At 41.1% G+C, this 16,581-nt stretch overlaps 1 protein-coding gene across 4 annotated transcripts in view; it reads left to right on the top strand.

The window, feature by feature from the left end:
- Nucleotides 1-16,581, top strand: part of FNDC3A (fibronectin type III domain containing 3A) — a 254,406-nt gene that overhangs the window by 149,199 nt on the left and 88,626 nt on the right. Inside the window, exon 1 of one of the 4 annotated variants that reach the window (XM_079778648.1) lies at nucleotides 14,620-15,086. The exons of the other annotated variants lie outside the window; for them this stretch is intronic. Within the exon in view, the coding sequence (XP_079634774.1) occupies nucleotides 15,080-15,086 (7 nt within the window). The 5' untranslated portion in view covers nucleotides 14,620-15,079. Of the gene's footprint in view, nucleotides 1-14,619; nucleotides 15,087-16,581 lie in introns of those variants that run through there. 4 annotated transcript variants of the gene reach the window in all.

The raw sequence follows: 16,581 nt of genomic DNA on the forward strand, positions 1-16,581 counted from the left end.
AGCGTAATACTTGGCAGCCATTAAGAGACTGAAGTAGCTCTACATGTACAATATGGAAAGATCTCTAAGCTATATTATTAAGGTACAGAACAATATGTATAGTATACCAACATTTGTATTTTTAAATATACACATAATTGCTTTTATATGCATAGAATATTTTTGAAAGGATTTACAAGAAACAAAGAATGGTTGTTTTTGAGAGGGAAATTGTATAGCTGGGGCACAAGGTTGAAAAGGAAGGTCCCAAACCTCCAAAATGTTTCATAATCACAGGCAAAGAGACTGGGGAAAGCCGGTCTCCTACCGTTCTCTACTTAATCTTATTATAAACTAGAGGCCAGGTGCACGAATTCATGCACCAGTGGGGTCCCTCGGCCTGGTCTACATGATTGGGCCGAAACCAGCTTTCTGACATCCCCCAAGGGATCCCGAGAGGGTGCAGGCCGATGCCAGAGGTTGGCCAGCCAGGAAGGGGCCACGGGAGGGCTCCAAGGTGTGTCCGGCCCATCTCGCTCAGTCCCAATTGGCTGCACCCCAGCAGCAAACTAACCTACCAGTCAGAGTGTCTGCCCCCTGGTGGTCAGTGCACGTCATAGCAACTGGTTGATCGGTCGATTGTCTGCCCCCTGGAGGTCAGTGCACGTCATAGCAAGCAGTTGAGCGGCCTTAGCATATCATTAGCATATTATGCTTTGATTGGTTGAACGGCCGACCAATTGACCGGACACTTAGCATAGTAGGCTTTTGTTATATAGGGTTATTTACATAAATAAGACTCTATTTCCCAATCTGGTAATGTTTGAACCTGAAGTGAATAAGAGGGAAATGAGGCCTCTATTCCTATCTTTGCCTTTTGTGGAGTTTTCTCCTAACTCTTTGCAGTCTTTCACATGTCAATAACACAATGAGTTTTTAATCTCCCTTTTCCATTTAAGACCCTATTAGCTGACGGGACTTGCCCTGAGAAGGTTGGAATGAGTAGGGTAAAATAGGGAAAAACAGCAGATGATCACAATATATAAATCATGATAGAGGAAAAATAAGACCTTATAGTCCAGTCTTCTCCTGATGAAAGTTGATATATAGTGAGTAAGTATAGAAGTATTTTCAACTATGAAATGGCATTTGGTTTTTACCATAGAAAATCCAGATTTAAAGGGTACCCCTCAAAAAGAAATATGAAGACAACTATCTTAGTAATTTTTGTTTTTGTTTTTTTAATCCTCAAGTGAGGATATGTTTATTGATTTTTTTATGTTTTAGGAGAGAAGGGGTGGGGGGGAGCGAAATATTGATGTGAGAGAGAAGTATCTATTGGTTACCTCCCATACTCGCCTGTCCAGGGATCAAACCTGCAACCTAGGTATGTGCCCTGACCAGGAATCAAACCCACCACTTCGTGGTGTACAGGACGATGCTCCAACCACTGAGCAACACCAGCCAGGGCACTGTCTCAGTAATTTTTATATTTTTCAAATATTTGTTTCAGATGATTAATAGTTTAAAAGACAAATGAACCTTTTCCTTTTTCTTTTCTTTTTTCTTCTTTTTCTCAATTTCTCATAAGAAACAAACTAGCAAGTGCCTGAGAGCATAGGAAAGGATCCTTGGCATGTTTTCAAGTTAGGATGATTATGTCAAGTTAATGATGATACAAGAAAAGATATTAAACATCTCCAGTTGTCATCTCCCTTTGTCCAGTTCTCCCGGGAAGTGATAAAATAGAAGGAAGGATAATGCTTTAAAGTCTAGAAGCCTAGTTTCTTTTCAGAAGAACCTACAGCAGAATGGGAACATTCTGTGTCAAGCCTCCAGGGATAGGTTCCATTCCTTTAACGGGAGAGGAAATCTCAAATTTCAGGTAAATATGTTTAATTCAGGAAGAAGATATTTTGAAACATTATATATGGTTACTCATAATAAGCCATCTTCTCCAATCATCTGTAACCATAATAGATATTAGTATTTTGATGTCAATAAAACTAAAAGCAATAAAAGCCCCAAAAAGGTGACAGTGGAAAAAAGACTCTGAGGTAACAATGAATTGTGAGGCCACCCTGTAGTGCTCCAAATCTAAACCTAAATGTTATTTGTCAAGTATAACATCCTACCTAATAAAATAGTAATATGCAAATTGACCGCACCTTCGCTAGGCCCAAGCCACGCCCACCAGCCAAAGCCACGCCCACCAGCCAATCAGGGCAAGTATGCAAATTACCCAACAAAGATGGCGGTTAATTTGCATATGCTGAGGGAGGGAGGAGTGAAGACTGAAGACAACTTAGAAGGAAGAGGGAGGAAAAGCGGAAAACTAGGTGGCTGCCAGAGGGAAAGCCCCGGCAGGGCCGGGTAGCGGGGAGGAGCGGGGCGGGCAGCAGCGGCGTGCGGGTGCGGGTGCAGGCTCGGCGGCCGCAATGGCGGCGGCAGCGCACGCGGCCACAGTGGCCGCTTACAGGATTCTTCCTGCAAATGGGCTAATAGTGTTATATAAAACTAGAAGCCCAGTGCATGAATTGTGCACCAGTGGGGTCCCTCGGACTGGCCTGTGGGATTGGGCCAAAACCGGCTCTCTGACATCCCCCGAGGGGTCCTGGATTGTGAGAAGGCGCAGGCCAGACCGAGGGAACCCACCGGTGCACTATCGGGGCCGGGGAGGGATGCAGGATGTTGGCCAGCCAGGAAGGGGTCGTGGGAGGGCTCCAGGGCATGTCTGGCCTGTCTTCACTCAGTTCCGATCTGCCGGACCCCTGCAGCAAGCTAACCTACCAGTCGGAGCATCTGGCCCCTGGTGGTCAGTGCACGTCATAGTGACTTGTCAACTAATTGACTGTCTGCCCCCTGGTGGTAATTGCTTGTCATAGCAAGTGGTTGAGCGGCATTAGCATATGATTAGAATATTATGCTTTGATTGGTTGAACGGCTGACTGGTCAACTGGACACTTAGCATATTAGGCTCTTATTATTTAGGATGCTTAATTAATGGTGGCTTATTCTACAACAGATGTGTCTAAAGAACCTAGATAACTCATATGGGCTGGTGGAACCTTAAGACATGTTTTAAAAAGTCCAAATCTTAAACCACAGAAACTGTGAGGAAACTTAAAGATAAATATACTCTGTTATGTGGGAAATCTATAATCTAAAATTTGAAAGCTTACCTAATATGTAAAAAGAACCTAGTACAACCCTTTTCAACATCAGCAGTAATGATTTAATGCAATCTGTGCACATGTTGGATGACTGGTTTGCCTTGTCATATGGGCACTTTTTTTTCAACCCTTATGGCCTTAATGTTAGATTCTGACAGGATTTGCGTCATTGATCCATATCACTGCCTGTCTGATGTCAGGATGTAGATGTGCAGTTATTGAGACATATGTGCTACTATAAATCCCAAGCTCTATTTCCTACTAGGATAACAAAGAATGATTCATCATTGTTCACATTAGACTGATACTAAAAATAGCAGTGTTCACAAGCTGTTGTATGTATGTACATTAATATCACAGTCTTCATAGCTTTCTAAAAAGCACTAAAAATACTTTTGTTTAGAAACAGGTGCTTGGTAAACACATCTCCTACTTCAAGTTTTTTATCTATATATAGTTCAATTTAACCATAATAAGAAGTCATGCTTCAAATTTTCTTAGTGTGCTTATCAATAATATATCTAAATTCTTAGCAAATATAATTATAGAAATTTTCAATTACCTGTATACAGATAAATGAAATTGCCCATAATTCTGAATCATACTTAGGCCCCAAATCATCTAAGCAGTGAATAATGACCATGATTTTTTATCTTCTGTAATTTCCTGCCTGATTCTATTCTCAAATTATAATCACCAATTAGTTAAATTCCTAGACTTAAGGCAAGTACTAATTGCCTACCTCATGTGAATAAGTGTTGCCAGGTATTGTGTAGCCTTAACAAATAAGCATTTCCTATTAATAGGATATCCTTATATCCCACTTTATCTAGAACAATCATAGTTTATCCTGTCATCTTGGTATGTAACCAGCTTAACATTTGTCCTAGACTATTCATTTTTAAACATAATATAATTAGTAGTTACATTTAAATAAGCTGTGATACATCTGGTCAACCATAATATTATGTTTCCAGATTCTGGCATGATCTCAGAATTCTAAGTAAGCAAGTTATTCATCTCTTGTTTTTATGTTAACCTGTGATTAAATCTTAAAGGCAACCAGAATAAACCATTTCTCTTTTTCTGACCCTTTGCCAGAAGCAAGTCAAGGAGAACAGTTAAGGGACTTTGTAGCAAAGCAAAGTACTCTTAGATAGAGCTAAGGACTGCTAACTCCTTCCAGTCTTCTGGAGGTGGTGGTGGCAGAAGTCATATGTGAGGTTGCTGGCCACTTGATGTCATCAGACCACTAGTTGGAGGGATCAATGGGAAGCATTTAGGTTAGATGAATGTGAAATATATACAATAAGTAAAATCTAAATATTCCTGCAACAAAATATATTTAAAAAATAGTCTGAGTGGTTTTGTCATTTATTATGTAAATCTATAACTATTTGTTATTGCAGTGCTTTTTTTTGTTTTGCAGTAAACCCTTTCAGCAACAATGAGCTAAAAAATCTAAATTTTGTGAAATATTTAAAAGAATCATAAAATTCAATGAGGTTTTTTTTGTAAAAAATATTTGAAGGTATATCAGTACAAATAATTTGGACTGAATATGTCACATTTTTAAAATATATATATATTTTATTGATTTTAGAGAGAAAGGAAGAGGGAGAGAGAGAGAAACATCAATGATGAGAGAGAATCATTGATGCTGCCTCCTGCACGCCCCCTACTGGGGACCGATCCTGCAGCCCAGGCATGTGCCATTGGCCGGTATCGAACCCGGGACCCTTCAGTCCACAAGCTGACGCTCTATCTATCCATTGAGCCAAGCCAGCTAGGGCTGAATATGTCACATTTTAATAAGATTTTAAAAAATAGATATCCTTCACTTAGCAGAATTTGCTTCCAGCTCACCAGATAGTACCTCAGAATCAGGGTATTTTTAATATAACTGTTATAGTCCTAAATTAAAATATTATAGAAAAGATTTAATTGAAGGTATTCTCATTCTCAAAATAATTAACCATAAAATATAACAGCTGCAGGCAATTTTATGAAAAAAATTAAAAATAGACTGTATTGAAAATTTTCTTATGGAATTCTAGACAGTATAGCTAACAAACTAATTAAAATACATGGATATGTACTAATAATAATTGTTCTGCTTATACTATTTAATATTCAGATATTCAATATAAGGTAGTTGATAAAATGATCTTTAATGCACTCTGTGTTTTTATTTTTTATTTATTTAACCTTTTGCACTCGGATGTCGAGTGTGACTCGACACAGTTAGCATCGGTAGCAGGTCGAGAAAAAAGCAAGTGAGTGCAAAGGGTTAATTCTTTATTGTTTAAAGTATTATATATAGTATTACAAATGTCTCCTTTTTTCCCCATTGACCTCCCCCCAGCCACCCCCACCCTCCAACATATGCCCCTCCCCCCCCCTGCCCCCCCGCCCCCAGTGTCTGTGTCCATTGGTTATGCTTATATGCATGCATACAAGTCTTTGGTTGATCTCTTACCCCTGCCCCACCTCTAATGTATCTTACCTTATAATAGAGAAACATGCAAATTGACCGCACCTCCGCTATGCCCACGATTGGGCCGGCAGGAGGCTGGGGGCGGGACTCCGGGTGGCATATCCGCCGTTGAGTAGATCAAGATGGCGGTGCCCAGTGGCCGGGCCCATGCCCCCGCTCCCGGGGGTGCCTGGGGCGATCGGCACCCCGGGGGGGCATGGCCGGACCCATGCCGCCGCTCCCCGGGGTGCCTGGGGCGATCAGCACCCCGGGGGGGCGTGGCCGGGCGATCGGCACCCCGGGGGGTCGTGGCCGGACCCATGCCACAGCTCCCGGGGGTGCCTGGGGCGATCGGCACCCCGGGGGGGGCGTGGCCGGACCCATGCCAACGCTCCCCGGGGTGCCTGGGGCGATCAGCACCCCGGGTGGGCGTGGCCGGGCGATCAGCACCCCGGGGGGGCATGGCCGGACCCATGCCGCCACTCCCCGGGGTGCCTGGGGCGATCAGCACCCCGGGGTGGGCGTGGCCCGTCGATCGGCATTCCGGGGGGCGTGGCCGGACCCATGCCACCACTCCCCGGGGTGCCTGGGGCGATCAGCACCCCGGGGGGCGTGGCCGGGCGATCGGCACCCCAGGGGGCGTGGCCGGACCCATGCCGCCACTCCCCGGGGTGCCTGGGGCCATCGGCACCCCGGGGGGGGCGTGGCTGGGCCCATGCCGCTCCCGGGGGTGCCTGGGGCGATCGGCCACCTGGGGGGGTGTGGCCTGGCCCCTCCCGCCCCTCCCGGGGGTCCGGGGGTCTGATTGGCCACTTGGGGGGGCGTGGCCAGGCCCATCCTGCCCCTCCCGCCGCTCCCGGGGGTCCCAGGGGCCGAGGCTTTCTGGGCCTTGGGCACCAGCGGGGAGCCTGCACTGATCGCAGGAAACCACTGAGGGTCGGCTCCTGTGATCGGTAGCAGGGTCGCTGGGTGCGGCGAGCCCAAGGCCAGGAAAGCCTGGGGCGGAGGCTTTCCTGGCCTTGGGCACCAGTGGGCAGCCTGCAAGGATGGCAGGAAACCACTGGGGGTCGGCTCCTGCGATCCTTAGCAAGGATGTTGGGTGCCGCCCGGGGCCAAGCCCCGACCCTGAAAAAGGCAGAAGGCAGTGGCCACAGCCAAGGCCTGGGTCCCTGGTGCCGGCAGAAAACTGGTGCAGGCAGCCAGGTGAATGAAGGTCTATTGCACGAATCTTCGTGCAAACGGGCTACTAGTTTTTAATAAAACATTTTACTTTTTAAATATTTTAATAGAACTCCTTTTCTTACCCCTCAATATAATAAAAATAGTCAATTAATTATGTTAACCCCTCCTACTGTTTTGAGACTAAAAATATCCTTTCTTTATGAAATGATATGATGTTATATAGGATAGATTTCCTTCTATCTGTCCTTAATTCTCCCTCCTTCATTTTTATATCATTTAATTTTTTTAAAAGCTGGTTACCTTAATAAGTCTCTATAAAATTTTATTGGCACATAAATCTAAATACATGGGAAATAGTATATTAAAATATAGTTGTGTGTCTGTATGGATTCCCAGCCACCCTCATTCCCAGTCAATTCAACTAGTCTTATTGTAACCAAACAAAAAATGGAGGTTCAACTGCCTGCCACAACAAAAGTCAAATTCATGAGGCAGGTGCTGGTGCAGAAGGAAAGAAGTTTTATTCAAGAGCCATATGACCTGGGAGAATGGCAGACTCCAGTCTCAAAGACCAATCTCTCTTCCTGCCCAAGCCCACCATTCTTACAGGGATGGTGGGGGAGCTTTTTTTCCTATCCAATTATCTTGCTAACTTTTTGTGCACTTGGGCCCTGTCCATTCAAATTTCTAGCTTTTGGCAAGCTCCGTGTAAGAACCTCCCCTTGCCTTCATCTTGGCCAATGGGGGAGACTCCTTGGCACTCCGCCTGACTGTCTACAGTAACATTAGGATAATCCTCACAGTTGCATTTTTACTTTTTAAGGAACCTCCATATTGGCTTCATCAATCTGCATTCCCACCAACCATGAGAGTTCCCTTTTCTCCGTATCCTCACCAGCACTTGTTATTTGTTGACTTATTAATGATAGCCATTTTGATAGATGTGAGATGATATCTCATTATGGTTTTAATATTCATTTCTCTGATGATTAGTGATGTTGACATGCCAAGTCATTGGGGCCATGCTCTATGCAGTTTGAGACATACAGTTCTTGATCTGTAGAAGATAAGGGCTAGCTTGACACTATGGCCCTTGGAGTCTTAATTTTAATCACATTTCAGCTCATACAAACGGGAGAGGTTATATGTCCCAACTCTAGAAAGGGCATAAGACCTCACTCATTATATAATTTTTCTATCTTAATTTTCCCTTTTCTTCAAGTTGTCACCTATTTTGTTTCGGGGTTTTATTTTGGGAGGGGGCGTAGCTTTTGTTTTTGATATGTGTATCTCTTAAATCTCCTAAAATTATCTTTTAGAACAAGTTTGGCTATTAAGTGATTCACTGACTTAATAGTTTTCCATAAGATATCCTCACTTAAGAAACTTGTAGAATCTTATCTTTGTAACAGTTAAGTGAGTTACATTTAGATACACTTTGCTTTGTTATCATTATATACTCAGCAGATATTTGGGTGTATTGTGTGGGGTCTTCCATTCAAATGTTCAGTGTTTTTCTATTTGTGGTTTATCTTCAATTGAACTTTGGTATTATTGTGCTGCAGTTTTCTCATTTTGTAATTGGTAATATATTCTGAACAACAGAGGTAGTATAGTATAATGGTGAAGAGCATGGATTTCAGAGCTAGACCACCTAATTCTGTTTTCAGTTTACTAGCTGTGACACTTTGCAAGTTACTTAATATCTTTGTAGCTTAGTTTCCTCACCTATAAAATGGAAATAATAGTTGTTCTATTTCATAGGAATATTATACAGATTAAATAAGTTAATATCTGTAAAGCCCTTAGACCAGAGCCTGATACCCAGTAAGTGCTTCTAAATAATGTCACCCAAGTATAGTGCTAGTGATTGTGTTGACAAGCCTACCTGAAAATTAGTAGTTCAGAAATGGGTTAAAATGTTATTAATAATTCCATACAATTGGTATGATATGTTATGGTATTAATTTAAGAGAGCCCTCTGCAAAATAGTTGATAGTGTTTTGAAAAAAAATCAGGCTCATATTAAGTTGTCTAAAATTGTCATTTTACCAGGTAAGAAAGGGAAAATGGAAACTATGCAGCCAGCACAGGTCCACAGTTCAGGCTCTTGAGGTTCAGGCAGTCTCAGGGAGTGTCGGAGATGGGTACGTGGAGAAACTGCGTTTTGGGGCTCTGGGAAAGGGGCCATTTTTCTCCCCTGTGCACCTGACCAGTAACACTCCCCCCTTACAGGAGGTCCACTAGCCCCACCCTCCTCACTCCCTGTGTCCCCACCCTACCAACCTTGCACCTTACAGAGAAGTCTGCTGGCTGTAGTCAGCCTGGGCCCAATGTGCAGACATGCTTGGAAGGCAGACTCAGGAGTTGGTTGTACAGCTGGCAGGCAGAGACAGATCTGGGATGTCTTGTGACTTTTGTTGACCTGCCCCTGGGCTTGGCATAGGTGGCAGCAGGCCTTGGTACACAGTTTGGCCCCTTTCATGTGGAACCAGGTTTAGAAGAGGCAACCACAAACTGTGGATCTTTTTGTAACTCCAAAAAGGTAGCCCAGGGCTGGTCACAGGCAGCACATGATATTGACCTGTGCCAGAGATCCTCCCAGGAGTGCCCAGAATCAGCACTGTCCTGTGGAAACCTTCAGACCACATCAGAGCACAACCCAACTAGCTCTGCAAGTGGCACACCCAAAGGGAGATCTTAGCAGGCACCAGATCATGCTGGGGCAAATTTCACTTCATCAGGTCAGCTCCCACAGTACAACTTGCGCACTGTGGTCAGGGTCAGTCCTCACAGTCAGCCAGGCTGAAGGTCAACCCCACCCACTGACAGGCCAAAAGCAATCAAGACTCAGTTACAACAGAAGGCTCACATAACCGACACACTGGACATTCCTGAAGCACCTCCACAATAATCATCAGACTGTGTCATTGAAACTCACAAGATACCTACTACATAAGGCAACCATACCAAGACTGGAGACAGCAGATCTACTTAATATACACAAACAAATACAGAAAGGTAGTTAAAATGGGGATACAAAAAAAAAGCATGCCCCAAATGAAAGAATCAGAGCAATCTGGAGAAAAAGAACTAAATAAAATAAAAGGCTAGCATTCAAAATAATGTACAGAGATTATAAAATGTTAAAGGAATTTCTTTAAGAATAAAGAAAAAGAAGACCAACATAATTATCCTACCTAATAAAAGGGTAACATGCTAATTGACCGTACCTTCGCTATGCCCACAGCCAATCAGGGCACTATGCAAATTAACCAAGATGGCGGCCCCTACGTGCTACCCTGCCCCCCCATCGCTGAGTGGCTGAGGGACCCGGGCCGGCGGGAGGGGTGGGGCCTCCTGCCGCTCTGAACGCTGAGCGGCTGACGGAACCAGGCCGGTGGGAGGCGCCCAGATCGCTACTGGCGGTGCAGGGCGGGCAGTGCCTGCCCCGAGCCACCGCCGCCCGGGGCCAAGCTCCAACCCTGAAAGAAGGCGGAAGACGGTGGCCAGAGCCAAGGCCTGGGTCCCCCCTGGTGCCGGCGGAAAACTGGTGCAGGCAGCCAGGTGAATGAATGTCTTGCACGAATCTTCGTGCAAACGGGCTTCTAGTAAAGAATAAAATGGCAAGAAATATGTACCTATCAGTAATCACTTTAAATGTAAATGGATTAAATGCTCCAATCAAAAGATGCAGGGTAGCTGAATGGATATGAAAACAAGACCCATGTATATGTATGCTTTCTACAAGAAACCCACATCAAAACAAAAGACACAAAGATTGAAAGTAAAGGAATGGAAAATTATATTTTATGCAAATAGAGACCAAAAAAACTGGGGTACCAATACTTAAATCTAATAAAGTAGATATTAAAACAAAAACTATAATAAGAGAAAAAGAAGGACATTACATATGATAAAGGGATTAATCCAGCAAAGGATATAAGCCTTGTAAGCATTTATGCACACAACATACAAGCCTCTTCTCTAACCACAATGGTATGAAACTAGTAACCAATTTCAAGAAAAATTTTTGAAAACCACAAACACATCGAGGCTAAATAACATGTTACTAAACATGAATGGGTTAACAATGAGATGAAGGAAGAAATCAAAAGTTACCTTGAGACAAATGAAAACTCAAAATCTCTGGGACACAGCAAAAGCAATCCTGAAAGGGAAATTCATAGTATTGTAGGCCTCAAGAAAAAGCTCAATCTAATTTTACACTTAAAGGAACTAGAAAAAGACCAACAAATAAAGCCCAAAGTGAATAGAAGGATGGAAATAATGATCAGTATGGAAATAAATGGAATAGAGTTAAAAAAAAAAAAACACAATACAAAAGATCAAAGAAACCAAGAGCTGGTTTTTTGAAAAGATAAACAAGAAAAAAAGAGAGGGGCCCCAAATAAATAAAATCAGAAATGAAAGAAGAAAAGTAACAACTGACACCACAGAAATACAAGGGATTATAAGAAAAGACTATGAACAACGATGTGCCAACAGATTGGACAATCTGGAAGAATGGGATAAATTTCTAAATACGTACAATCTTTCAAAATTGAGTCAAGAAGAAACAAAACCTGAACAAACTGGTTACAACCAATGAAATCGAATCAGTAATCAAAAACTCCAGCAAACGTTCTGGACTGGATGACTTCACGGGTGAATTTTACAGGATATTCAAAGAAGAACTAACGTCTACCCTTCTCAAACTATTCCAGAAATTCAAGAAAATGCTCATTGCTGTATAATGCATTCCTATGTATCCTCTTGCTTTGTTTTATATGAAAATTTTTGACTTATGCACTTCCTTGAATTAACAAGTTCTTTAGAAAATATAAAATGCATTTGTCTTATACTTTCCCCATTATAACTGAAAGATCCTTGAAAGTATGGATCATGTCACTAATCTTCAGCATTAGAACTTGGTGACAATTGCACAATAGTAAAGGTATAGAACTAAGTCTCCTTAGAATGGTCCTGAAGACAGGTGAAAATATGAATGGGACCAAAATGACCAATAAAGCAAAGACCAAGTGGAGAAGAAAGTGGTGGAGGTAATAACAAGTGTAGATGTGGAGAGAGAGCTTTGACCTAGTGAAGGAACAATAATTCTGAAAATAGCATTGAAAGGGTCCAATTTTATACTGAGATATGTGGATGAGGTCAGTTTGGGGAAGGTCTTGAAAGCGTAGTGAGGATCTCTGATAATCTCTCTAGAAAACAGGATCATTATTAATCATTGATAAATTCCTGAAAGAATTCCTGAGCAATACTGACTGCTGAGTTGAAGTTCTAGATAACTACATTTATAAGCAAGACAGTCTGAGTGCTATTTTTTAAATATATTTTTATTGACTTCAGAGAGGAAGGGAGCAGGAGAGAGAGATAGAAACATCAATGATGGAGAGAATCATTGATTGATTGCCTCCTGAACACCCTCTACTGGGGTTCGAGCCCGAAACCCAGGCATGTGCCCTTGACAAGAATCGAACCCAGGACTCTCTGGTCCACAGGCTGGCACCCTATCCACTGAGCAAAACCAGCTAGGGCCTGAGTGTTATTTGATTTCTACAGTTCAGGTCTAAGAGAAGGGAAGGTCATTATCTGATTGATTGGATTTGGGGATTTTTCAGGGGAGAGGATGGGAAAGAAAGTCAGTCTATGAAGGCAGTGTTGAATCAGAAGAAAGGGGAGATCATTATGAGAAAAAACAAATGTAGAAGAGAACTGGAGAGATGAAAGATAGATATGGTGGCCAGACACTAAAACATTAAACTTTTTAAAAATGTACCTTTATTGTTGAAAGTATTACAGATGTCCTTTTTCCCCCATTGACCCCTTCCACCCTGCACCCACCTCTCCCAGGCCTTCACTCTGCACTATTGTCTGTGTCCATGGGCTTTGCATATAAGTTCCCCAGTTAATCACTCTCTACCCACCCCTGCTATCCTTCTGAGATTTGTCCGTCTGTCCCATACTTCTATGTTTCTGGATCTATTTTGTTCATCAGTTTATTTTGTTCATGAAACTTTAAGATTTCAAACATCAGAGTGGAATTCTAAGTGAAAGTTTCAGGATGTGTCTTTGAACATGGGTTACTAAAAACAGAATGGAAGAGAAGAATTCAAGAAAGTTTGAGGCTAGGTTTTTGAGAACTGTGAAATAGTGCCAAAGTTCTCAGTGAGGACTGAGCATGACAGCAGTTAGATGGGGTAGAAGGTAACATACTCATATGGTATAACCTCAAGGAAAAAGAAACTTTAGCATGAAATAGGAACAGCAGTGGTAATGGAGAAGCAGCCTTGGGGTATCTGGAGACTGCCTCAGAAGAGAAAGGGAGGTCTCTGCTCCCAGGGCTGCTAGAAAAACTGTCCTAAAGGAGAGCCAGGTTTCATTTAAGGGAAGTACATGAACAGGTGTTCTGTGAAAAGGTTGAGAACATAAGGGAATTTATAACGGGGGAAAGGTTCTACTGAGCACAATTGAAAAGGTAGCCAGTGGGTGGAAGGGGGCAAAAGGGAGAAATAGGGACATCTGTTATACTGTCAACAATAAAAATTAAATGTTTTTAAAAATAAAGAAATGGAAACACAGCTGTGTGAGAACACAGCCAAAATGAGGAAGTGGGCTTGCAGGGGCTTGCTTTTTGTTTAGGGACTGAAGATCAGAGGCATGGTTGGAATTACTGAGGATGAGTCCAATATTTCAGGCCAGCCTGGCCTTTTAGTAGGAACTCAGAAGTCAACAATTCCCTTCCCCGTGTGTGAGAATGGTCTTTTAAGGTCTTATCTCCAATGGAGTGTCTAGCATATATTTATTGACATCAGTTATTCCTTGCCAGTTCTTGTTCACTTATTTTGGTCACTGGCCTTTTGAACATGGTTAACTGTTTAATATAGCCTTATATACTGGATTTTCTTCATTGTGTGCCCTTAGCATATTACTTAACTGCATTTAGTTTCTTTGCCTGCCTGATGCCTACTGTACTTATTGTGAGGATTACGTGTGTTAACACATGTAAAACACTCCTGATGATATACTCTGCATTATATAACTTATAACTTTTATTGGGGGGGGGGGGAATAGTGATCATACTTTTACGTATATTAACTATCATTTATTGAGCAGTGCCAACTATACTTAGTACTTTAAATTTATCAAATATGATTCTTACAATGCTATGAGGTTATTTTAACCTTTTTGCAGAAGTAAGCAGATTAGAAGAATAAATTGCCTTGCTAATAAATATGGAAGCTGTTATTAAAACTTAACTATTTATACCAAAATTCATTTTCTTTCCACTCTGCAACTTGTTACAAATCATAATAATTACCGTTACCTGTATATTTGTTAGCTATTAATAAATTTCTTTAACTAACGTATCACCATAAAGTGATAAAAAGGCCTCCAAAAGTTTTTACAGTCTTCTCCTCTCTTGTAACCTTTGGTCGCCTTCCTGGTGTCTAACTATGCCTGGGTAAAGTGCTCTAAGCCTAAACCCATGATCTATCTTTTCAGATTTCACAGATATGAGTAAAAATGCCATCCAAAAATATCCATATTAAAATCCAGGGTAAATCTTAAATTTTAAAGAAAGAGAGGGGGAAAAAAAAAAGAAAACCAGCAATAAAAGTAGTAGCCGTTATTATTAGCTTCAGGGGTAAATACCATCCTGAAACATAAATCCCCGCTTTGGGGACTACATTGATCAAGCTTATGTTCTTAGTCAATTCTTTATGGGCATTTTTAAGGGCCGAGTATGGAATGTGGATCAAGTTACACAAAGATATTCCACAGTGAATCTTCTAAATTAATGTTATTCTATCCTAAACTTTCTAAAGGAAAAGCGCAGGCTGGATAATAAAATTTGAATTAGAATATTTTGCCTGGGATATTACCGCAGAAGCACGTAAACAAAGAGAATCGTTTTACATCAAATATTTTTGTACGTGTATTTTAATGAGTGTTTGAGTTGGCTCATAAGGGAGTCTGAAAGATGGTCAAATTCAAGGCAGCGATAGAAGAAATCATTTAATCGTTTACTATATCCGAAAAGCTGCCTGCTGGAACGGCTGCTTTTCCTTCTTTCCTTTCCGCGGTTAACTGCGGGTCACGTGATAGCGTCACGTGACTCGGTCAAAGGCTCTTTTCCTCAGCTTTGGGGGGGGAAGCGAACCGTTCTCCAATTAAAACTGTTAACGTGTACTACGCTGTTTCCTTGTTGGATTTTCTTGTTCCCTGCTGCTACTGTAAAAACAAAATGAGTGGTAAGATTTGCTGACTGTTTTCGAACGTTCTGTTTTTATTTTAAAGCATAGGAAGTGCTGTATTAAGCTAAAGTGTGTGCGTGTATGTGTGTGTGTGTGTGCGTGTGTGTGTTTCAGTAGCTGCCAAACCTATCGCTATAAAAATATTTTAAATTGTTGCCACGTAGTTATAAAAGATAAGACTCTAGAGTTGGGCTGATTTTATATTCCACAGAATATTTCTTTCCAGCGTTTTTATCTCAGTAGGTTTTTCGTTTTTACAACTGAAATCTGAACATTGGCATCAGATTATTTGGAAGCCATTGTGAAAGCTTGCTTATAAAGAGAATGTGTAGCACATCAGCAGCTCGTTTCATTTTAAGAATTTAAACTCAGAAATATTTGTACATTCTTTTAAAAGAACTCAAATGTGAACGTATGCTAATAAAGAAAATAGAATTTTACTTATACTAGATGATATATCACCTTTAATAAGTCATTGATGGCACTTTTAAGGAATTGAGGTGAGGGGGCTCTCAAATTTCTTAAGACGATTGGTGAATAAAAATGTTTCTTCTGCAAGATTTTGGAATAAGAAATATGCCCTTAAAAATAATCAATAGCTCTATGACTTGGGACAGATTTTGCTCAGATCATTTAGATTATTCAGAAGCTGCTGGGTGTATCTACGGGTTATTCAGATATAGCTACTCATGCAGATGTGCATTTAATGGTACAATCTATAACACCTTTAGCTTCATTGGAATAAAATTCCCCTCACTGCTTTTAATTAGAGTTTGTAGCTAATCTTTTAGTACTTCCTAAATTAAAAAGTATTATTGTACTAAGGAGGTAATCAAACATTTGTATCAAGTATGTAAGGTTTTAGGGCTTTGCTACTATAGTCAGGAATAGCAACAGAAATGTAAATATTGTAGTTCGAAACATCAGTACTTGTATTTACTATATTTACACAATGGTAGTTTTATGTAAAGTTCAGTGTTACTTCACACCAGTATTTTAGATATAAATGTAGTACCCCTGAATTGCCTCTTTAAAAGCTAATCATGCACCATTTCTACCTCAGAATAAGGAAATTTACTTGCTAGAGTGAAATGATTACTTCCTAGGGAAATTAGTTAATCATTATTCCAGGACTGCAATTAGTAATATATTTACTACTGGTTTATTTTGGGTTGGGTTTGTTTTATTCTGTTTTCAGTATCACACTTAAATATAATTAAAGGCTAAAGTAGAATTTCATATTACTAAATTACAAACTATTTGACAGCTTTCAAAGTATAATATTGTTTGAATTATAACCACATAGTATTTACATATTGATGTTTTTAGTAAAAGAAGGGCAACCCAAAGTAGTTATGCAGTTTTACAGGTTTAAATTTAATCAGAAGTAACTTTTTTACTCTGATACTAAGAAGAAACAAAACAAAACACTATACTAATGACTTGATAGAATGATTAAATTTGACAACATGTGAAAGGAATCACAGTCCGT

The sequence above is a fragment of the Cnephaeus nilssonii genome (assembly GCF_951640355.1).
Source record: "Cnephaeus nilssonii genome assembly, chromosome: 8".
In the NCBI taxonomy this organism is placed as follows: Eukaryota; Metazoa; Chordata; class Mammalia; order Chiroptera; family Vespertilionidae; genus Cnephaeus; species Cnephaeus nilssonii.